The sequence below is a fragment of the Balaenoptera borealis genome (assembly GCF_965194805.1).
Source record: "Balaenoptera borealis genome assembly, chromosome: 12".
Lineage (NCBI taxonomy): Eukaryota > Metazoa > Chordata > Mammalia > Artiodactyla > Balaenopteridae > Balaenoptera > Balaenoptera borealis.
Window position 1 is genome coordinate 104819024 of NC_138869.1, and position 23944 is coordinate 104842967.

The 23944-nt window shown below is 48.6% G+C and overlaps 1 protein-coding gene across 7 annotated transcripts in view; it reads left to right on the forward strand.

Annotated features, from left to right (window-relative positions):
• LOC309607757 (uncharacterized protein) overlaps positions 1–23944 on the forward strand; it is a 73019-nt gene that overhangs the window by 40853 nt on the left and 8222 nt on the right. For 2 of the 7 annotated variants that reach the window (XR_014232528.1, XR_014232529.1), the window contains one exon: positions 12681–14788. Coding sequence is in view for 1 of the 7 variants with exons in the window: in XM_082346653.1 (XP_082202779.1) it covers positions 12681–12798 (118 nt within the window). In the remaining 6 variants the exon portion in view is untranslated. Of the gene's footprint in view, positions 1–11427; positions 12124–12680; positions 14789–23944 lie in introns of those variants that run through there. The other 5 variants (XR_014232531.1, XR_014232532.1, XR_014232530.1 and 2 more) reach the window with 5 other exon arrangements.

Genomic DNA, 23944 nt, shown 5'->3' on the forward strand with positions numbered 1-23944 from the left:
CGGGGCGCATCCCTGGGGGCTGGGGGCTCCCACCTTCCGGGCTTTGTGAGCTGAGTGGAGGAGTGGAAGCAGCAGAGTGGAAGCAGCCTTCTCTGCTGCCGCGCTGCTTTCTGACCTGCAGGGTGCCCTGCCCGCCTGTGCCCAGTGCAGGATTCGGGATGGAGCCCCGACGAGGAGAGGCAAGCTTCCAGGTGATGCTGCCGGTCTGGGGACCAGGTGTTAGGGGACAAGGAGCTGCCCTGTCCAGATTCCTGCATCTCTATGGTTACTTCCTTTTTAAGTAGTCTTCTTTGTTCCAGCCCTGACTTGGTGATGCTTCGGGAGGCCCAGGAAGTGGCCTTTGCCCTTTGGAGGAGGAGCAGTGCCCCCTGAGGCCACATGGTGGAGGCAGTGGCGAGACAGAGAACTCAGAAGGGAATCTATGATTTGGGTTGAATCGCACGAAGGAGCCATTCATATAGAAATGGTCAATTACTGGCAATTTCATGAAGTTCCAGTTATTAAGCCTGGCCACCCTCCCTACCCAGAGGTCCAGACTCCGATGTCTGTCTTTATTGTGCAGATTCCTCAGCAGTGCTTCCACATCACCAAAGCACAGTGGGGCACGGACCCCGGGTGCGGAGCCTCAAGCAGCCAGGAGAAAGGCCTTTGAAGTCTTTTTAAAAAAATCTTACTATTTCATGTGCGTTAATGGAAAGTGTTTGTTAAACAATATAAAAATAACTTCCTCCCCAAATATCTGTGTAAAGTGGCTGCCTCAGGAAGATGTCCTGGGACTGATGGGTGACCTGGGAACACGGCTCCTGGCCCCAAGCAGCGCTGCCTGGACTCCAGCTCCCCCGTCCGACCTGAAACCCCACCTCCTGCTCAGACGCTCCCGTTTTCCCCGCCCTCACTCACTTCCAGTCTTGACCTTTCCCCTCCACTTTTCCTCTCTCACGGTCTATCAGCTCTCTCCTGCCTTCACTCTCAGTCTCTGCTAAGTGTGACCCCAAGGTCAAGTGCTGCAACTGTGCTCACAGTCACCCCCCCATGCCTTCCCACCACACCCTCCTGGGTGAACCCCACCCTCCTGAGTAAGCCCCACCCTCCTGAGTGAACCCCACCCTCCTGTGTAAACCCCACCCTCCTGAGTAGACCCCACCCTCCTTGGTGAACCCCACCCTCCTGAGTAGACCCCACCCTCCTGGGTCGACCCCACCCTCCTGAGTGAACCCCACCCTCCTGGGTAGACCCCACCCTCCTGTGTAAGCCCCACCCTCCTGAGTAGACCCCACCCTCCTGGGTAGATCCCACCCTCCTGAGTGAACCCCACCCTCCTGAGTAGACCCCACCCTCCTGGGTAGATCCCACCCTCCTGAGTGAACCCCACCCTCCTGAGTGAACCCCACCCTCCTCTGTAAACCCCACCCTCCTGGGTAGACCCCACCCTCCTGAGTAGACCCCACCCTCCTGAGTGAACCCCACCCTCCTGAGTGGACCCCACCCTCCTGGGTAGACCCCACCCTCCTGAGTAGACCCCACCCTCCTGAGTGAACCCCACCTTCCTGAGTGAACCCCACCCTCCTGGGTGAACCCCACCCTCCTGGGTAGATCCCACCCTCCTGAGTGAACCCCACCCTCCTGGGTAGACCCCACCCTCCTGAGTGAACCCCACCCTCCTGAGTGAACCCCACCCTCCTGTGTAAACCCCACCCTCCTGGGTAGACCCCACCCTCCTGGGTAGATCCCACCCTCCTGAGTGAACCCCACCCTCCTGAGTGAACCCCACCCTCCTGGGTAGACCCCACCCTTCTGGATGCACCCCACCCTCCTGGGTAGACGCTCCTCACAGGGCTTACCCCAGCCGTCAGTCTTGTCCTCACGGGCTTTCGGGCAGCGGTGTTTTATGCGAGGTGACAGGATGCTAAAGGATTCCCCGCAGTTTCACATCATCCAGCCTGTCCCGGGCTCTCCATGCTCAGCACTTTGTAACCCACTCTTTCTTAGAACTTGCCTGGTGTGAAGCGTGTACTCCGGCTGTCCTAACAATGCAGGTCTTTGGTCCCATCCCAGTTCTGGGGAGGAGTTTGGGAATCTGCATTTTGACATCCCTCCTGGGGAGTCTCCTCAGGAAGCACCTTTGCTCACACAGGACGCCCTCTCCTGGACCCCTTGCCGCTGGGGAATTGTGTGCCTCGCGCCCAGTCCTGCCCACCGTCTGCCCGGCCAGATTCTGCGTGGCCCCCTTTCCCAGTTAGAAGATCGAGGCCATCTGCTCTGAGTTCCCTGGAGTTCCCACCCCCCACCCTCGAACGACCTCCACACGCCCCCCCCTCCCTTCTCTCCCCCAGCAGGGTGCCCTCACTGCCCACCTGCTCTGGCACGTGGCCCTTCATCACACCCTTTCCTGCACCTTCAGCGTTTCTGTCACCAAAGCATTGCTTTGTTTTGTTTGTTGAGTTGGGCTTTTTTTCTTCTGCTCCCTACATCCTTCAGTAACTTGGCTTCTCCCTCCAGCCCCCAGTGCAGACCCAGCCTCCCTCTGTCATGCAGGGTCTCATCTTCCCCGACCCCGGCCCTCTCCCCTGCCCCTGTCTGGTCCCACGGGGCGCCTGCATGGTGCTTGGCAAGGTCTTTGCAAGCCCCTGGTTGAGCCGGGCAGGGGAGGTCGTGGTCAGAGAGTGGAGGCCGCCTGCTCCCTGGGGACCCAGCAGCGCCCAGGGTTTCGTTTCCCTTCCCAGATGCTCTGATCCAAGCCTCTGCCCCTGGTGACTCCCTGAAAACACACAGGGCCTGTCTCGTATGGATAACCACAGAGAACCCACAGAAAAGGGGAAAAATCACTGCCACATGGTTCCGAGGATGGAAGGCTCCTGAGGCCTGAGGGGGGGCTTCTGTGCACAGACTGTGGTGTTGGTCCCTGGAGAAGACCCCTGGAGAAGACCCTCGGGAGCCAGGGAGCATCTGGGCCAAAGGCCGCCTGCAGAAGGACGGTTCGCAGCACTGAGCATTTTCACTCCCACTCACACCCACCAGCCGGATCGGTGATTTTTGTTGGACTTAAAAAATAATTTATTGAGGTGAAACTCATATAACATAAACTTAACCATTTTAAAGTAACAGTTCAGTGGCATTTAGCGCATTCACAATGTCGTGCAAACACCACCCCTATCTAGTCCCAAAATGTTTTCATCACCCCAGAAGCAGTTTTCCCCCATCCCCCTCCCCAGCCCTGGCAACCACCAATCTGCTTTCTGTCCCTGTGGATTTATCTGTTCTGGAAGTTTCCTATAAATGGAATCAGACAGTATGTGACCTTTGCTACTGGTTTTTTTCCCTTTAGCATCGTGTTTTCAAGGTTCATCCACGGCAGAGTATGTACCAGTACAGGCTTCATCCCTTTTTTTTCTTTCAAAATTTTCCATTGTGGTCAAATACACATAACATAAAATTTACCATCGCAACTATTTTTATGGGTACAGTTCAGTGGTATTAAATACATTCACGGTTGTGCCACCATCACCACCATCGTCTCCAGAACTCTTTTCATCTTCCTCAGCTGAACCTCTGTCCCCATCAAACGATCCCACCCCCCGCCCCCTGCCCCTGGCAACCCCTGCCCTATATGTCTCTATGATTTTTCTGCTCTAAGTGTCTCATGCGAATGGAATGAGAGGCAATTCTTAAAGTAAAAATAGGCTCTCATCAGTCCTCCGTTTCCTCACACAGCCCTGCAGCTCAGGACTCCGCACATTTTGCCTGATGATGAGAATCCTGTGGGACTTGCACGACCAAGGGTGACACATGGGCTGGAAATCCCATGTCACTGGAGACTGGCAGCTGACTCTAATCAGGAACCAAAGAAAAACCTGGGAGAACCCAATGCCTTTCTATCTCCTCCTGAACGATCTCCATTTCTAGGCAGTACTTTTTAAAAAAATGTTTTATTGGAGTATAGTTGCTTTACAATGATGTGTTAGTTTCTGCTGTACAATGAAGTGAAGCAACTATATGTATACCTATATCCCCTCCCTCTTGGACCTCCCTCCCACCCCCACCCCCCTCCCACCCATCTAGGTCATCACAGAGCACCGAGCTGAGCTCCCTGTGCTTTATAGCAGGTTCCCGCTAGCTCTCTATTTTACACATGGTAGTGTATATATGTCAATCCTAATCTCCCAATTCATTCCGCCCTCCTCTTCCCCTCGCCCCATGTCCACATGTCTGTTCTCTATGTCTACGTCTCTATTTCTGCCCTGCAAATAGGTTCATCTGTACCATTTTTCTAGATTCCACATATATGCATTAACATACGATATTTGTTTTCCTCTTTCTGGCTTACTTCACTCTGTGTGACAGTCTCCAGGTCCATCCACATCTCTACAAATGACCCAATTTCGTTTCTTTTTATGGCGGAGTAATATTCCATTGTATATATGTACCACATCTTCTTTATCCATTCATCTGTTGTTGGACATTTAGGTTGCTTCCATGACCTGGCTATTGTAAATTGTGCGGCAGTGAACATTGGCGTACATGTGTCCTTTTGAATTATGGTTTTCTCAGGGTATATGCCCAGTAGTGGGATTGCTGTGTCCTATGGTATATCTATTTTTGGTTTTAAGTATGATTGTTGCCGAGTCCAAGCCCGTACTGCTTGCTGCATGACAGGCCAATAAATTAAGAGACGAGTTGTTGGGGTCAGGAATAGTGACTTTATTCAGAAGCCAGAAGACCAAGAAGATGGTGGACTCATGTCCCAAAGAGCAATGTTGCCCGAGTTAGAGCTCAGGTTTTTTTTATACTAAAAGGGGATGGAGTAAAGTCAAACATTTCTTGGTTCTTGTCATCCTCCAGAGGGGATGTGCTAATTTCTTCCTCCCTGCAGTCCTTCACAGGTGGGCCTAGGCAAGATGTTTCCTGGGAGCTAAACAAAGGTATTTTAGCTTAATGCTCACGACCTGGGAGGCAGGGCTCCCAGAGATGGGCCATTATACATAATTTAAGCTTATAGGCAACATCCCCTTTGGTGATTAACTTGTAATCTTATCCCACCAGTGACACCTCCAACCTCATGGGCGACCAGATCATATGGCTCCAGTGGTGGGTGCGCTTGCACTGCAGTTTGGACCTCCTGCAGGTGCCACTCAAAGTTAATATCCTTCCATGCCTCCCAGTGTATGGGCTGGAGCAGTACTTCTAGGTGTAGAATGTTCCGCCTTCAGAATCAAATGAGGCACAACAGGCATGGTGCTGCTTTCTTTGTGGTAGGGGATGCAAGACGCAGAAATTTGTATTTTACCTTGGAGGGGGCATTCAGGAATTCTCTAGCCACTGGACTCCTAAAGACTTCATTGAAGTGTAAGCCCCTGGATCTTCACAGGGTTTATCTGCCATCCTCTCTGGCGCAGGCATTTTACTAAGGTCTCCAGTGAACCTATTATTTCTTCTGTCCAATCTCCATGATGTCATTATGTTCTGTAGGATGTTCAGGTGGTCCACATATCTTCAGACCATTTTATGAAGAAGGCAGGAGAGTTCATATAGCCATGAGGCAAGGAGCTAATTGAATATTGTTTTCCATCCCACATAAACACAAACAGTTTCTAATTCTCTTTCTTGATTGGAATTGAAAAGAAAGCATCTGCCAGGTCAATGATTGTTTGCCATGGACTAAATCCAACACAGCACCCGTGAGCAGGGCTACTATTTGTTTAATTTGTTGTAGGTTTTAGTCATTCCCTCAGATCTATTCAGTTTCTGCAGGGACCAGATTGGTAAATTAAATGGAGATAGGATGGTTAAAACCACTGTGCACCCCAGAGGTCTTTAATGGTGGTACAAATTTCTGCCACCCCCCTCAGAATGCAATATTGTTTTTGATTTGCTACCCTGACAGGTAGGGGTATTTTCAGAGGTTTCTATTTGTTGGTCTCCACTATGATAGGACTTATCCCAAGGACAAGAGTCCCAATGTTGAAGCTAATCCAACCACCAAGTATAGCCAATACAATTGTGTACTTAGTAAGGAAATGGCCATAGGCATGTCAGTGGAACCACAGGACCACTGTGAGCTGGACATTGACCTGGACTCCATTTATTGCCCGGCCCTGTAGGTCCCCACTCTAACAAGGGGGCCATGATGACGCTTTGGGTCTCCAGGGGTCAATGTCAATTCAGACCCAATAGTTCTTACATTGTCTGAGTTTTCACCTTTTCCCAGTGATTACTCACCTAGGAAATGACCTTTTCAGTGATACTATTGTTAGAGTTGAGTTTTCTTCTTCCCAAAAGAAGATATGTTAAAGTCCTAACCCCCATACCTGTGAATGTGACCTTATTTGGAAATAGGATTTTTGCAGATTTAACCACATGAGGATGAGTTCAGTTCATTAGGGTGGACCCTAATCCAGTGTAACTGGAGTCATTATAAAAAGGGACAATTTGAGCACAGGGACAGACATGCACAGAGGAAAGATGGTGTGAAGACATAAGGAGAAATCCATGTGAAGAGGGAGGATTGGGGTGATGCATCTGTCAGCCAAGGGATGCCAGAGATTGCTGGAAAACCACTAGAAGCTAGCTAGCAGCAAGGAGGGATCACCTCCAGGTTTGAGAGGAAGTATGGCCCTCCTGACACCTTGATTTCAGACTTCTGGCCTCCAGAGCTGTAAGAGAATAAATCTCTCTTGTCAGCCACCTACTTGGGGTACTTTAGGAAACAAATGCAGCTATCGTCACCGTACCGCTTGTAGTGGTGTTGCAGGGTTCTACCTCTCTGGTCAACAGGTTCCAAATCTGAAAACTGGCTTGAATCTAGAAACTAAGTAAGAAGTCGTAACATTTTATTGGGGGCAGCCCCGCCGTCTCCTGGTCCTCTATTCTTGCCTCTGTTTTTGCAGATTTTGAGTAGCACCCTTTTTGGCTGCCTGTTTATTTTTTCCCTTGGGAACACCATGCTCTGTTAACCGTGTCTGTGACTCCCTGGTGGTCACGCCTCTCCGGCTGCCTCTGTGACCTCGCCAGTCACTAGGGTGGTAGCAGCCCTGTAGCTTCTGGTGGTTAAATGCAGGCTCCTGCTACAGCTTCGGGGCTCTCCCTCATTCTAACCGTGGTTATTCATGAGCCCAGCTCTGCGGCCGGCCCTCCTACGATCTGTAGAGCAGAGCCATCCTGAACATCTTGAGATGCTGGGTCCCCCTCACCAGCACGTCCCCCTTCTGGGGGAAGGTGCGTCTTCTGGGCTTCCTGCGGGGCACCATCCTCTGGTGGGTCTTCTGCCTCACCTAATATTCCCATCCCAGCATGCCTGCTGCTTCTTCACCCTTCCTTGGCCACCTGCCAGGGAGGCTTGGGCTTTTCTGCTTCACCCAGCATTGCCCATCAGTTTCTCTAGCAGAGAATTCGTCCATTCCCTGGGGTCCCTGCAAGGATGTTAAATCCTGACTCTGGAGAAATTGCCCTTGAATCTATGAATTCCTGATTTCTCCAGTCTGATGTTCTGGCCTCCTTGATCGAGTCCCCTCAAAATCCAGTCCCAGGAGGGCTCACCTAGCTCCTGCCAGTAAACACGGCTAATTCTTACAGCAGCTTTGGTGTGTTGTTTCTTTCCTTCTTCATCAGCACAGCACATCCCCAACAGGTTAAGCTGGACTTGACAGTCTTTATCACCTAGGAGCAGAGAGAAGAGGTGGGGAGCCCCCGAGGGGCCCCAGGTTCCTGTGACGGAGGCTGGGACAACCCTGGATTGAGATGCAGGTGTAGCCCCAGTGGAAGGAGAAGGGCACTGGTGCAGGTCTAAGAAAGTTTCAGCCAGGCCTATGGGGAGTCCTAATGCCAAACCGCATCTCCCGGACACAAGGATCCCTCCCTTCTGAGTGCGAAACCCTCTGATGCCTAGTTTATGAAATGAGGATGGTACTTATTGTACAAGGAGCTGTGTGGATCAGATAGGACAAAGCCTGAGAACATAGCCCGTTGAGGATAGCAAGCCGGTGCCACTCCCTTTCCCATGCCCAAGGCAAGTGGCATAAATTCACAAAAAAATTCCTTTTTTTCCCCCAGGGCAGCCTGATTCAGCCGCTGAAACAGTCTCAGTACAGTGTAGCGAGTGGTCTCTGAAATGAAATCTAATTCCTAAGCCGGAGCTAGGCACCACCCAGCCCTCTGTCCCTGGAAGAGTCTTCATTGGGACTCCCGAGACATTTCAAGGGCTCACGAACTGGTAGCTGTGTTTAATGAGCCTGTCCTGTAACTTCCAGGTATTCTGTTAGGACGGTATTATCCAAACAGCACAGAGCAAAACTTCAGTTCATTGGGAGGATACTCATTTCCTTGGGTTATTTGCCAATTTTTGATTTAAGGAAGTTGAGGGCGGGGGCTTCCATGGTGAAGAGAGGAGAGAGGAACTTGGGTGCACGCAGAAGTAGAGTTGGGGGGCCGGGAAGGGTCTATTTCTCTGCTGGGGGAGGGGGAGGGGGAAGGTGTGTGCTTCTCTGAAGGTCCCAGAGGGAGGGCCCCAGGTCCGTGTCCCCTGAATACAGGTTAGGACATACTGGGTTATTGTCTTCAACCCCAAAGGCTCCTGCATTTAGGAGTACAGTGAAGATGAAGGGAGAGGAGCAATTTTTCGTCTGTCTGCTCTTTTCTCTTTCACTCTCCCCACTAATCAGACTGGCCTTGGGCAGCTCTGGGTGGAATGGGAGTGGATGCTTCCCAAAGCAGCCTGTGCTGGCTTCTCCTGAGACACTCATGTGCACACTATGCACGCACACACACATGCAGACAAATCACACATGCACAAAAACACGCGCACATACATGCAACAAACCACACATGCACACATGTGCAAAAACACACGCACATGACTCACATGTACACACACTCACATGCACTCACAATTACACACGCAGACGTGCAAACCACACACACGCACACTCAAGCACTCACATACATGCTCACACACAGGCATGCACACACTCGCATACACACATGCACACACATACACACTCACACAAACATGCACACGTACACACAATGTTTTCAGCAGTTTCCTACAGGGGTCATTGCAAGGAGGCAGGAAGTGTCTCCGCAGTCGGCCAAGCTCCAGGCCAGGCTGCGTATGAATAGCTCACCAGCTGACACGCTACGCAGTATCTCATCATGACACCACCTTCTCATTGTTCTATTTAAACATATTTTCTTTGCCCGAGTGAGGAAATGGGCCACATTCTCTTCCCTTCCTCCTTCCCCTCATAGTTGTTTGCATGTACATTTTCTTATTTAACTCCTTGGTGTCAAGGAAAAAGGATTCTCATGATTTTCAGGCCTGTAGACTTCTGTCTCCAGGCCTTGAAGGAGGCTCCTACTTGCCTTTGGACAGCCTCCGGGAAATCTCTGATTCTAGCCTTGATTCATCCTTCTGGAAGGATTTGGGTCACAAATGCCTCTCTTAGTGAAGGCTGTAAGAGGTCATGATGACTATTGGTTGAAATTTGGGATTTCTATATTTTCCTTATGCTTCTTCCCCCGCTTGCTCCTTGTGTGACATCTGCACATCCTTGATCTTTGCTGACTATTTCAGAGAAGTGTCCTTTTGTATTTAAAGGTGTAATTGTTTTCTGTGTGTGCTGGGAGGGGAAAGGAAGGAAGGATAGGAGAGGAAGGCAAATACCAGGGAAGAAATACAGCTCCATTCCTGCTGGGCCAGCCATTTCTATCAGCGTTACTGATGAAGCCACCTGGGAAGGATTTCTTAAAGCGGTGCTTTGGCGGAACCGGCAGGGGTGGCTGTTTGGCTACGTGAATTAGAGAGAACTGTACGTCGCAGGACGGGAAATCTGCATTTAGCGGACAGTGAGAGCAGTGGAAGCCGCGTGGCCAGGGGCGCCGTGTGCCGGTGGGACTGGGGCAGGGGAGCCCGGGGGTGGAGGGTGCAGGGGCGGCTGTTGGAGCCTCTCCCGCAAAGGAAGCGAGGCCTGGACTGTGGTGCAGGCAGCAGGAAGGCAGCAGAGCAGACAGACAGAGGTCACTTCTGCTGCTGATTGGATCAGGAGCCAGGGAAGCGGGGGACAGCTCCTCTGGGGGCCAGGCGGGGGAGGTCTGGAAGGTGGCAGGGAGGTCGGGAGGAAGAAGAGGTTTCGTGTGGATGTGGAGGAGATTTGTTTTAGACATGGAGAGCTGAAAGTGCCTGCAGGAGCATCCAGAATGCCACTGCAAATGCAGGAGGGACCTTCAGGACAGGGGTTTGCACCAAAGATGTGGAGGCGAGCATCGCATGCTTAGAGGTGACAGGTGAGACTGTAAAAGGAGATGAGACCCTTAGGACTGTGATTCGTTAGAAAATTTAGATCACTGAGCTCCATCCTGACAGCTCCCTCTGTAGGATAGATGATAGATAGATAGAGAGATAGATAGATAAAATAGATAGATAGATATAGATATAGATAGATAGAGATAGCTAGAGATAAATATAGATGATAGATAGATATAGAGATAAAATAGACAGATAGAGATAGAGATAAATATAGATGATAGATAGATAGAGATAGAGATAGATAAATATAGGTAGATAGATAGATGATATCTGTTATAAGTTATGTATCTACTAAAATAAGATTTTGTTGCGATTTCCTGGTTGTCTAAATATGTTCAAAGAAAATTCACCACAATCATCAAAGGCTTAAGCTCTTGGTCTCCAAGTACACTACAAGTTCAAGGGGCTCCTGCTTAACTGTTGTGAGTCGCAAGGTGGTCCTGTCCAGCAGGATGATCCCTTCTGTCATGATGTTCCCTGCTCTGCAGGGCTGTTTAGGCGCTGCGTCCACACTCCGTTGGTCAGGATTCTTCAGATCTCACGTGTCCCGTCTCAGCTTGGGATGCTTCCACCTCCCACCGTGGTTCCCCTAAACCCTGGTGAGGGACGCCTGCAGGGCCCCTCCCAGCACTCTCACAGGATCAACCTGTAAATAAGGGCCAGTGAGGCTGGGGCAGGGACCACCGGAGAAACACTCCTGCCCCTCATCCCGCAGGTGGATGGTTCTGAGATGCCCTGTATGGGTTTCTCCAAGAGCCTAGCAAGATCTCCTTCCAGGCAGCTGCCTTGGTGGCCAGTAACACATCTTTATGGTAACTTTTCCTCCTTGCCTCACTCTTACTCCCTGGACCTTCTTCTCAAATAAACTGCTGCATGAGGCACTCTGCTTTCAGGGAATCCAGGGCTAATGAAATGGAGTCTTCTAACTAGCCAGACCTGAGGCCTGGGTCTTTGCCTGGGGCTCCCAGATAGGAATGAGACGGGATGGGGTGCTGTGGTTATGGCGGGGAGAGTGCAGATGCCCAATGAATAGGAGTGCTGTTTCTAGAAGCAGAGGGGAAATAAACTGCACACACCGAGAACAGGAAGGAATGAATGAGAGAGAGGGTTATTCTCTCTCTCTCTCTCTCTCTCTTTCTCTCTCTCTTTCTCTCTCAGTATATATACATATGGGAATATGGAATATGGTTTACTGAATGGTCAGGCTGGAAGTTCAGCCATAATCGTGCCTTAGTCGTATTTAGCAATCCCTCTGTGTTCCACTCATTAGAGGGTACAAAGCAGTCATGTTTCACAAATTCTTAGTCCTCCGAACACACTTACAGAGGAGATGAGGCTATTATTCTCATTATAGAGATGGGAAACCAAGGCAAAGTGATTCATTGATCTCCCAGAGCCATAAAAGAAAGCCGTTGCTGAGCTTTGGGTTACGTTTTGGGCTTCCTATCCACTGCAACCAAGCCCAACCTTTGACTGGAACCAACCCCAGGGAAGGAGGTCTGTGGGCTTCCTGGAAGGCAGAGGTTTATGTTTGCTTGTCCTGTGCTGGGGCCTTTCACCTGGTATGGCCCGGGAGGATGCTGCAGGAGGTGTATCTGGGAAAGGGAGGGGAGAGCCATTCTGGGATCTGCTGCGTCATTGCTGACCATCTGCCCATGGCTGAACTTGCCACTGCCTGGCAAGAGTCCGACTCCATTCACGGATGCCAAGGACAGAGCAGAACTCAGCTCTCTGCAGATCTGAGTAATGCTAACATACTATCCTTAAAAAGATAGTGAATAGAACAAAAAAGAAGCAGCCTCACAGATACAGAGAACAAACTAGAGGTTGACAGTGGGGGGGGGGGGGGAGGGGCAATATAGGGGTGGGGGGATGGGAGGTACAAACAACTGGGTGTAAGACAGGCCACAAGGATGTATTGTACAACATGGGGAATAGAGCCAATATTTTGTAGTAACTGTAAATTGAGTGTAAGCTTTAAAAATTGTATAAAAAAATAACTCCGTAGTAGAATGCCAGAAAAATGCCCCCAATCTTTAGCTGTTATGTTTATATGTTGTTGCACACAAATATGTTTTCAGGAGAAATTGTCTTCTCTCAGGAATCTGTAAAATACAGACAAAAACATGCTTTAATTTTGTTTAATTGTTTAATTTGTTTGTTTCTTTAATTTGTTTCTCTGGTTTTTTTCTGATTTTTCTGTTTTCAGTTCTGATTTATTTTCAGTCTTTGGGGTAAGGCTTGGGGCTATATATTGAGGGCGGGATAAATGGGGGGGGCAACCAAAAAGCATTTGGCATTTATTAATGGCATTTCCATAGGTGACTTTATTTATTCTTTATCACCCCCTGTGAGACGTGCACCATAATTGTCCTTTTTGCAGCTGAGTAACCTGGAGCTCACGGAGCATGGTAATGGGAGCGTCACTGGGCAAGTTAAAGAAGAAAACCACCATCCACTCCCCGCAGGGGCTGCCCCCAAAGCCTGTGCTGTTTTGCCTGGTGAGTCTCCCCCTGGCTTCCTAGTGCACGAGGTCTAGCTTCCCGAACGTCTGAGTCACGCTGTGGACTAGTCTCGGACATTCTGGATGGTTGACAGCTGTGATCATCCCACACCATGGGTTTGTCATGCTTTTTTCAAATGTGGTCTTTCCTACTTTTTATCACGGATGCCAGATTTTCCTCCTTATCCCAAAGTTATCTTTATGTATGTGCATGTGCGTGCACACACACACACACACACACACACCTGTATCTGAGTGGGGGGAAGTGGAGATGGGAGACAGCAAAAGCACATGTTAAATTCAAGTGATCATGTGTCTTAGTTCCTGCTGCTATAACAATGTGCCACAGACTGCATGACTTATAAACATCAGATATTTATTGCTCACAATACTGGAGACTGAAACGTGGCAGTCAAGGTGCCAGCAGGGTTGGGTGAGGGCCCTCTTCCAGGTCACAACTTCTCATTTTGTCCTTACAGGGCAGAGGAGGCAGCTCTCTGGGGTCCCTTTTACGAGGGCACTAATCCCATCCTGAGGGCTCCACCCTCATGACCCAATCACCCCCCAAAGGCTCCACCTCCAAATACCATCACATTGGAGATTAGCATTTCTACATATGAATTTTAGGGGGACATTCAGTCCATTGCACCCATTTCACTGATTTTAGGAGGAACACTTTCTCATGCTCTAACCATTCTGAGATCTCTTATTCTAGCTGTGAGCTAGGCAGCTGTGTGTCACAGTGTTGCTGGCATTGTATGGGCATCAAAGCTTAGAGAACAGGTGTCAGAGGCTCGGAGGAAAATCCTTAAGACAACTGTGGAGCACTTTTAGAAGAAATACGGCCTTACCAAAATTCTCCTGAAAGCCCTCGATGGCTCATAGGACAGTGGTGGATGGAAAACATGGATTCCAGAGGTCCTGCATCAAAAGTGATTCCAAAGAGGTAGATTCTGTATGGGGAAAAGTTTTAGGCATATCTTAACCAATTTATTTAGCCTCTATTTCCTTTTTGTGTATGCAGAAGAATGATACATGATATAATACATTCTGTGTTTGAATAGGTCTAAAAGAGTTCTTTTAACACGTTTAAAATAAAAATTCTAAGTGCTAAGAAAGCATTGTGACACATACAGTGAGATGTCAACGATTTCCCTTGCTTGGTGCTTCATTAAATAACACCGAAGGAGCCTCAGATTCCATGAAATACAGTAGTATTTATGTTTTCTGTTTCAATAATCATCAATCTGTTTCTAATCTATTCATGGAGAAATATGTGAGCCATCTTGCCATGAAACTATTTTCGAAATCTCATGGAAGCCTACCAAGGTTTCATAAATTAGCTAAGAAACTTTCTTGCTTTTGAGAGGGGAGGTTCCGGTACTATAAGCCTATGTTTCTGGGTGTATTTTCGGTAAAATTTTGTTAATCCTGGCTTTTGTCTAAAACAAACAAACAAATAAATGAAAAATATATAAATAGGTGAAATTTATAAATAAAGGAAATACATATCAAGCAAAATTAAAATGCTTGTATTACAAAACGTGCAATTTGGAGAACGAATGGTCATTTGTGCAAAGTGGGTGTGGCTTTGATAAAAATGTGTCAGTTCAAAAGCCTGGCCAGTCTGCTCCTGCACTAACTCACCGGTGGTTAGGGATATGTGTGTCCTTGAGTGCCCTTGGATTTATTTATTAATATATTTAAATAGAAAAAATGTAACCTTGGGACTTCCCTGGTGGCGCCGTGGTTAAGAATCCGCCTGCCAAAACAGGGGACACGGGTTCAAGCCCTGGTCCAGGAAGATCCCACATGCTGCAGAGCGACTAAGCCCATGAGCCACAACTACTGAAGTCCGCGCACCTAGAGCCTGTGCTCTGCAATAAAAGAAGCCACTGCAATGAAAAGCCCACAATGAACTGTAGTCCCCGCTGTCCTCAACTAGAGAAAGCCTGCGCACAGCAACGAAGACCCAACGCAGCCAAAAATAAATAAATAAATAAATTAATTAAAAAAAAAAAGAAAAAATGTAACCTTATCATTGGTGCTGCAGGTTGTGTATTTATTTATACTATCTTCCCTTTTAGCAAAACACTATGATATCATAAAAATATTTCAACTTTAAGTGACTTCCCACAAGCCTCAAGTTTCGAGCAGTGCCTGTGCACAAAGAGAAATCAGTCTATTCCATCTTGAAGGGTAGTGGACTTTGGTTTTGTCCCACATTTAGAGATAACAAATGCCTCACAAACAATAGAAACTTCTTTCCGTTTTGCACCGTTCTTTCAGTCCTGGCACTGCCATGCAGTTGCTGTGTCTGGATTGATGGAAGTTTCCAGGCTGGGAGGAGATGGCATTTCCAAGAAAGCAGAGTGCAGACGTCCCCCAAGTTTATGCACACCTGCCCCCCACCTAAAACTAGCCCTCTGAGCTCGGATTTGGTGGCCTGTTGGCCTTTTGAACAAGCACCCACTCCCCCTCCCTCTGTCTCCCAATACTGAAGCCGAGATCCTCAGGGTCCCCTTCCCTGCTCACCGTCAGGGGAGAAGGGAACCCTGAGGTCGGGGGAGAGCCCAGGTCCTTCCTCCCAAGTGCATGCTCCTCCCTGCTGAGTTCACACCCACTGTCCCAACCCCTGAGGGGAGAAGGGTTCCACACTTTGTGGTCTGGCGTCTCCCCTGTGTAAAACCTTTAGATGGTGCCCCATTGCCCTCAAGGTAAATCCAAACTCCGAAGTGGCTTCCAAAATCCTTCATCATCTCCCTGGGTGTCTGTGTACCTTCCCCTGGGTCGCTTCTTGTCAATTCTCCCCCAACTCTGACCTTGGTCCAGTCCCCCCAAACTTGTCAGGCTTTCCCTGACTTCCCAGTCTCTGCATGAGGCCTGGAGTGGGTTTGACTGCCTTTAGGGAGTTCTACAAATGCACTGTCCAAGCCTCCTTGTTTTGATGGGACAACACATACCAAACCAACTTTCAAAACCACATTTGGGGCATCGGAAGCTGTAAGCTGGGGCCTCACAGGTTTTGCTACACAAGTTCAGTTACATTAGAAGAGTCTGGTCCTGGCAGCTGCCCTTGCCTCCTGGGGGACCCCTTTTCAGAGCTTTGGAAGCTTGGACATGGAAGGCTGACCCATTCGCTGCCCGCCCCGTTTGGCATGGGAAGGCATGTGGAGTCGATCTGGGTGAAGGCTGAGCTGGTAAACAGTGCAGGTTCTCACTGGATGCTGGGCGAGAAGAGCCAGTGGGCCCTGAAGCAGGGTAAGCAGCGCACCGGGTTCACTTCCCGGGGACAGGCTGCTGCTCAGGGGCTGACAGGTGTGAACGTGGTGTTTCTAGGCGTGGCTTTTCCTCATGTGACTCCTGTGAGTTCCCACCATCTTTCTAACCTCACAGGACACCTGCCCTTCCCTGCGGTTCAAACACGTGCAGAGCCTTGGTGTGCTCTCAAGGTGTCTGATGCTGGAGAAGTCGACATTTCTAGTTACTTATCAAAAGCAGCAGGTGACCTTTCTCTGGCCGCGGTGAAAGCAGAGGCCTGCTCCGGTAAGCCCTGGATGGTGGGCCAGAGTCGGGGCCATCCCAGGGGTACAGAATCCCAGAGGGCTGAACCCCAGCTGGTCCCTCTGGATGCATTTTCATGCAGATGGAAAAGGGAACACCTCCAGGGCACCTTGGCAGAAGCAAAGAAGTGGGTGGCTCTGAGCAGACCTGGTGGGTGTGTGTAGGATGGAGGAGAAGCCCTTTATGCCTGTGTGTGTGTGTGTGTGTGTGTGTGTGTGTGTGTGTGTGTGTGTGTGTGTGTGCGCGCAGGGTCTTTATAGAATCGTGGGTGTGATGAGCCCCAGGGCTCGCTCAGCATCTGCTGGTGAATTTGCTCTGCTTCTTGAGCACTTCCCAGGTGGAGTTTCTGTCTATGGTAACCAGTTTATCGAGCGTTTTCTATAGCTCAAGCGCTGTCCTAAGGACTTACCTGTCTGAACTCCCTCCACCCTCACAGCAGCCCCTGAGCTGCTGTACTTTCACCCCTACTTAATACACAAGGAAACAGAGGTTTGAGAGCTTATGCTACTGCTCCAAATCCTGAAGCTGGCTCCCTCTGATGCCGCAGCCCACGAGCTGCTCTGCCATCATTTGTCTCGCCCGGGACTCGATGGAAATGGGGGCTATTGCCCTGGTGAAAATGCAGTAGAGGAAGGAGCCTAAGGAACGTTGTCACTCATCACAACATGTTATGAGAAGTACGATGAAAGTGGCTGGATGCTGAGATTCAGGGACAGGAAGAGAACGTCCTCTGTCTTCTTTCCTTTGCCACCTCTACGTTCTGTTCCGTCCACCCTCTCACTGCCCTGCTTAAAATCTTTGACTGGCACCCATTGCCCTTGGGGTCAGGTCTGGACTCTGTAAGTGGCTTCCCCAACCCTCCAGAACCCTTTACTCTCTGAGCAGCCATCCTAGTTCTGTAGCTTAAGAGGTGGCAATAATTGCATCTCAATGAACCACCTCTCAGGAAAGCTCACCAGACCCGTGTTTGCATGAGGAAGACACGTGGGCATTGCTGGTGGGAAAGCACTCGGTCTGAGTGACTCAGGGCTTGGGAACAGCACTGTGACCTCAACAGAACAGCTACCCCGCTTGTTATTTCCTGCAGAATCTTCCAGCTGCTCAGCCTTCCCGGAGCTGGACTTAGTCTAGCAGCCCGGCTGAGTCCTCCCCCTTCATACACCTTCCGCCCACCACGAAGGCCCATGTGATAAGATGTGGGGCTTCAGCGCGGGGCGTGTGCCCACTCTGCTTCCCATGATGTGCAGCTGCCTCTTGTCTTGCTGCTGGGAAAACCCTGAAGGTCTGGCTATAGCTAAGAGAGTCCGACAACATGTAAGGCACAAACATTCTTTATCTGCAGGATGAGGTTAGTTTCTGTTTGGGCCTGGTGTTTTTGTAAGAAGGAAATCGCGTTCATAAGAATCAGATTAGGTCCAGGAAGCGTCCGCTGGGCAAGGCAAAACTGCTAGAGGCAGAGGGTCAGGATTTTCTCATTGGTTATGACTGCCACCTCCTGGCTGAGCTTGTGAACTACACAATCTGGACTTCCTAGGGAAACAGTATTAAGAAAGATTACTAGCCCCTTTCTCCAGCTTTTTATCAGCTCTGAGTGGTGCAAAAGGGAAATGAGAGGAATTTTCCTTAGATAGAGTATTTCTTTGCATATTTCATATTAGCAACAATGATAAAGCAGACACAGCAATGATGAATAAAAACATAGTGGACTCTTCTCATTTGAGACAAAGAATTTGTCAGAGCAATTTATTATACCTTCTTGACTCGGTGTTAGCTTTTCCAAATTAAGTGTTCAGCCCTTATCTGAGTTTCTAAGACCTGCCCACTCTCTAAAGCTGAGTTCTTAGCAAATTTAGATGAATCTACTAACCACTTTTGGAAAATCAGTACAGAATTAAGGACTTCGGTGAAAATTGCAACTTAAAAACATTGGGGGGCCTAAGGTATGTCTTTAAAATTATGCAATAAAAAATAAGATTTGGAATCAGTCCTCATCATTTTTCCATATTGATTTTATTCTTAGGCTCTTACTCTCTAAAAATTTAAATTCTAAGTCAGGTTAAGGATTATTGTAACACATACAATACACATATATGGACCAAGGTAGAAATATGTCTTTCCAGCTATTTAAATTTCTTGGGGGGAAAGTTGTATTTTACCTTTAATATCGAATGCACTGAGACCCACAGGTGGGTGATTTCAGAATTATATTAGGGATATTGGCAAGACTTCTCAGAATCCTTTCTTCTCTTATTCCTCAGCAACAGAAACTGCACAATTTTAGCTGGCCCATGGCCACTGTGTTAGTCTTGGTGTTCTGAGAAGCAGGTGCTAAGAAGGGATTAAACGTGCAAGGAGTTTGTTAGGGGGAATGTCTGCTAGGAAAGATGGAGAGGCAGCTAGAGGAAGGCTGGAGGGGCCACCAGAACACAGAGCAGGTCTGACCCCAAGCGCAGGAGAAAAGGACAGAAGGAAGTAAGGGAGGGAGGGAGGAAAGGAAGGAAAGAAGGAAGGGAGGGAGGGAGGAAAGGAAGGAAAGAAGGAAGGGAGGGAGGGAGGAAAGGAAGGAAAGAAGGAAGGGAGGGAGGGAGGGAAGGAAGGGAGGGAGGAGGAAGGAAAGGAGGGAGGGAAGGAAGGAAGGGAGGGAGGAAGGAAAGGAGGGAAGGAGGGAGGAAAGAAGGAGCTGGATGGGAACATCCTACACTACAGTGCAGTTCTAAAGAAAGTTTGGCAAGTTTTGGACCTTTGTGACAGGCAGATTTCAGAGATGAGCTCCAATGACCCCTACCTCCAGGTACCCATGACTTTGTATAATCCCTTCACTTTGAGAATGAACTGGACCTAGTGACTAGCTCCTAATGAGAAGAAGATGGCAAAGTGATGGGATGTCCATTCCCTGATGCTGTTACAAAAGACTGTGACCCCCATCTTCCTGGACTCTCTCTCTCTCGTGCTGATTTTGATGAAGCAAGCTGCCAGGTTGGGACTGAAAGTGGCCTCCAGCCATGAACTAAGAAAGAGCTGAGCCTCCCAGTGCAGCAACCTGTGAGGGCATGCATCCTGACAGCCACCACCAGGGGTGCTTGGAAGCAGGTCCTTCCCCAGTCAGACCTCAGATGAGACCTCAGCTCTGGCTCACACTTTGACTTCAGCTCTGAGGGAGATCCTGAGGCAGAGGATCCAGCCAAACTGCACTGAATTCCTGACCCACAGAAACTGAGAGATAGTAAATGTGTGTTGTTTTTAGCCACTAAAATGTGGTGTCATTCGTTATGCAGCCACAGATAATTCATACAGTCCTCTAGCCGATGTCGCCCATCACAGAAGTCATACGACTCCTAGGAAAGAGCTGCCTTAGAATTACTGATGCACTCAGGCTGGGAGCAGCCTGTTGCAAGCTTGAGCTCGCTGCAAATGCAGTGATGGGTTTCAGAGCACAGCAGCTGGGCCCTCGCACGATTGCACTCCCTGCGGTCGGACGTCTGAGAGGCACGTTCACACGCTGCTGAAGACACCCAGGGCAAAGATTACATTTCTCATCCTCCCTTGAAGCTTAGATGGCCTTGTGTTACGTTCTGGTCAGTATGGTATATACAGCTTTCAGGAAGAGTCCTTAAAAGAGGGGTTATTCCTTCTCTGCCCTTTTGCCTCTCTTGCTGGCTGGAATATGATGAGATGACTGGATCTGGACAGCCATTTTGGACCATGAGACAGAAGCCATTTGTGGAGGGTGATTAAAGCCACAAAATAAGACAAACTCAAGCCCCACTGATCATGGACTGCCTAGGTTCATGGGAGAGAGAGCTCATCTTCTAACTTGTGTAAGTCACTGCTTGATTTTCTGTCCCTTGAAACTGAACTTAATCCTAATTGCAAAGAACCTACATTTTATATGTAAAGTCTAAAGGTTAAAGGGGTAAATATTTCCCAGAGGATAAATCATGGCACAAAGAAAAGTTTAATTACCTAAGACTATTGCTGGGAGATGATCTTTATTCCGTATGTTGAGGGTGGTGACAGGTCTCCCCTTCCGGTTGCTAGGAGGGCATCCCTCTCAGTTCACAAGGACAAGAGAAGGAAACCACTGATCCCCATCACAGAGAAGTCTTGGAAAACAGCACTTGAGAAAGCAGCTAACGCCCCCGCCACTGCATGCCAGGCTAAGAACACTGGCCCCAGAGGCTGACAGAGTTTGCTGAATGAAGGGACCAAAGAAGGAAACCAGCTTGATTTTGTCTGTCAAACCTGTTGAAAATGAACTTTCTCTAAACTAATTCTTTTCAAAGTTTTCAAGGCCTGAGAACATAATAAATGTTACCCTTTGTCGGATTTTTCATCCATTTTTTTGGCCATGGCACAGAGGGGTATTTTCTGGAAGGATATGGCTGTTCTCTCTGATGACTTTCAAAATGTGAATTTGCTCATCAAAACTTTTTGGCCATGTTATCCATAGCATTTTTTAGCCTTCACGTGCATTTTCTATACGTGACTTCTAAGTGTCAGCAAATCCCATGCTTACTAAGTGTTCCATTGGTCAGGAGGCAGTGTAGACCAGTGGTAAGCAAGTCTCTTAATCTCTGAGACTGTTTCCTCATTTGCACCATAAGTCCCTAGCTTATAGGATTGCTGTGAGAGGTAAGTCTGATAATGCATGAAAAGTCTTAGAGGCTCAGTAGAGCCCTGGGCAAGTGGTAAGGACACAGTATCCACTAGCTTATTACCATTAATACTAACACCCCATCTCCTGTCCTGTGCTATCCAGTATGGCGGTCGCTGGTCACCTGTAGCCATTTGGCACCGAGATGAGAGTAGTCCAAATTGAGGTGTGCTGCAAGTGAAAAATACAGACTAGATTGTGAAGTCTTAGTATGAACACAGGAATGTCAAATATTTTTCTGATAATTTTTTAAACTATTGATTACATATTGAAATGATAACATTTTGGACATATTGTGTTAAATAAAATATATTATTAAAATTAATTTCACCTGGGACTTCCCTGGCGGCCCAGTGGTTAAGACTCCATGCTTCCACTGCAGAGGGTGCAGGTTCGATCGCTGGTGGGGGAACTAAGATCCCTCATGCCAAGCCGTATGGAAAAAAAAAAAAATCCATAAGCAATAAAGCTGCTGTTGGTGGAATTATTTTTTAAAAAATTAATTTCACCTGTTTCTTTTTCCTTTTTTAAAATGTGGCTTCTAGAAAATTTTAAATGACATGGATGGTCCGCACATCAGATTTCTCCTGGATGGCTTGGGTGTAGGCAGATGGATGTGGCAGGATGGAAAAGTGAACCAGGAAATTGTGGTCCACTTGGTCAGTATTGGTGTTCACTAGGGGCTCAGACAAAGGAGACAGAGGTTCAGGGAAGGAAATCTACTTCCCAGGGCACTGTGGATTCTGACACGGTTCAATTCCACAGAGGATGACCGGGGTCAAAGGGTGGTCCTCACTCAGCCCTCAGCCACGTGAGTCTAAAGACAGGCTGAAAATCTGGGAGCTCAGACAAGGAGGTCTGGAGAGGGCACACCGGGATCCAGGGTGGAGTCTCAGACCCAGGGTGGAACATATTATGGACAAGAAATCAAACAGTGCGTAGTAATCAGGGACGTCGACCAAGGGGGTGGCAGTGGAGCGCTAGGAAATCCACTTCTGGGCACCCTGTTGGTTCTGACACAATTCAACTCCACAGGAATCGATCAGACTTTACTAAGCGCCAGGCCCTCTATTAGAAACTGGAGAAAACACAGTGCCTGCCTGCAAGGTGCTCCCAGTCGAGCGGGGAAGACAGAGAGATAAACAGGTGATCGTAGCCCAGTGAGTAGCACTGAGATAGGATGCAAATGGAGCTTGTTGGAGGGAAAGCTAATCCGTTCTCGTGAGTAAGGAACAGCTCCCCAGAGAGAGCAAAATCTCAGCAGAGACCTTGGGAAAGCAGCCAGGTAAGAAGGCAGAAGCACGTTCTAGGTACGGGAGCAGCCTGTGCAAAGCTGAAAGCTTAGGGGAACTCTGTGCTCCAGGAGATGCGAGCGGCCCCGTGTTGCTTCACTGTAAAGTGAACGGTGGGAATGCTGGCGAGAGGAGGAGGGCCCAGATTACAGAGGGCGCTGCATCACAGATAGAGGGTGTTGCAGGCATGAGGCAGGGGGCTTTTAAGAACTTTATTCAGACGAGTGACATAACCAGATTTGTGCTTTAGAAAGATCTCTCTGATGACCCTGTGGGGTTCCGGTGCGGGATAAAATGGATTAAACAGAAATTTCTGTTGTTTAAAGCCACTCAGTCTGTGGTCTTTGCTACAGCAGCCCTAGCAGACTAGTACAGTACACCACCAGCATTATTTTTCTGTCTTAGACCATTTATTCAACAAACATTTTAAGCCAAGTGCTGGAATTTGTGCAGAGGTGAACAAGACCTGGTTTATCTCTCAGGTTGCTTATGTCCTAGTAGAAGAGCCAAAAGCAAATAAGCAATTATAGTATAATGTGGTTAGTGTCACACCACGGTCAAGGGGAGGTGCTGGGGAGTCCCAAGAGGGACCTTTCATCCAGCCTGGGCACCAGAGACAGACAGCTTCTTGGTGGGAGTGATGTTCCAAAAATTTCAGGTCATGGAGCAAGGTTGTGAATGACTGTTGTTATAATGGAACAAGGTGAGTTCCGAGTCGATATGAAGAATGGCAGTGAACAAGCAAGATTAGAGAGAAGTCAATGTGTTTGTTCCACTTAGCAGTTTTGCCTCCAGAATAACTCTTAGCTAGGGTGTCACCTTATTAACTTTGGTCGGTTGGTAGAGGTGAGTGGGGACTGGGTAGGGTGGGTTGGAGGTGAGATCAGGGACCATCAATCAACAGGCAGAGACTGGTGCCTTCTTGAGGCAGAAGATTCCCTTTGTTTAGCTCTCTTTCCTCAACCTGTGCCATGTGGTGGGAGAAGATTCCAAAGCTTGGCCTGGGTCTCTGGGTAAGGTTGTATAGGTTGTGGACTGCACAAGGGGAGACTGGGGACTGAAATCTGGCATGTGCCGAATTACCAAGCCATGTGTCTGAGCATGGGCCCCTGTCTGCCCAGAGGATGGGTACCCCTTTGCTTTGCACAAAGGTGTCATCTTCTTGTCAAGTCATATGCAACTGATTCTGGTTCCCCTGGGAGGGGGCACCCAAAGGTGCCATCTATCCTAGTGGTAGTTGCCAGCATGGCATTTGGTCTGGCTGTATGACAAGGCATTTGTTTCTTTGAAATAAAGTCTATTCTACATGTCGGAAAGCTGCCCCAGGAGTCCTGGTCATACAGTTAGAGAGCGGATTGAACTGAAACTCTAATTGTATTCTCATCTCATTGGTTAATTTACTTCCTCCTGGTTAATTTGCTAGTCTGAACCTTTGCTACATGGCATTTGGCTCATGACCCTGAGGATGAGATTATATCTGGTTTTTGTGGAGCCTAAAGAAGAAGGGACACAATAAAGCTCCAAGCAGTTAGCTGTTAACTGTTACTTAAAAATATTGCCTGTGTAGCTAGGACAATGTTCCCCACACACCGCAGTCCGGTCGTATACGTGAAGGTCTAATACTTTGTAAATTA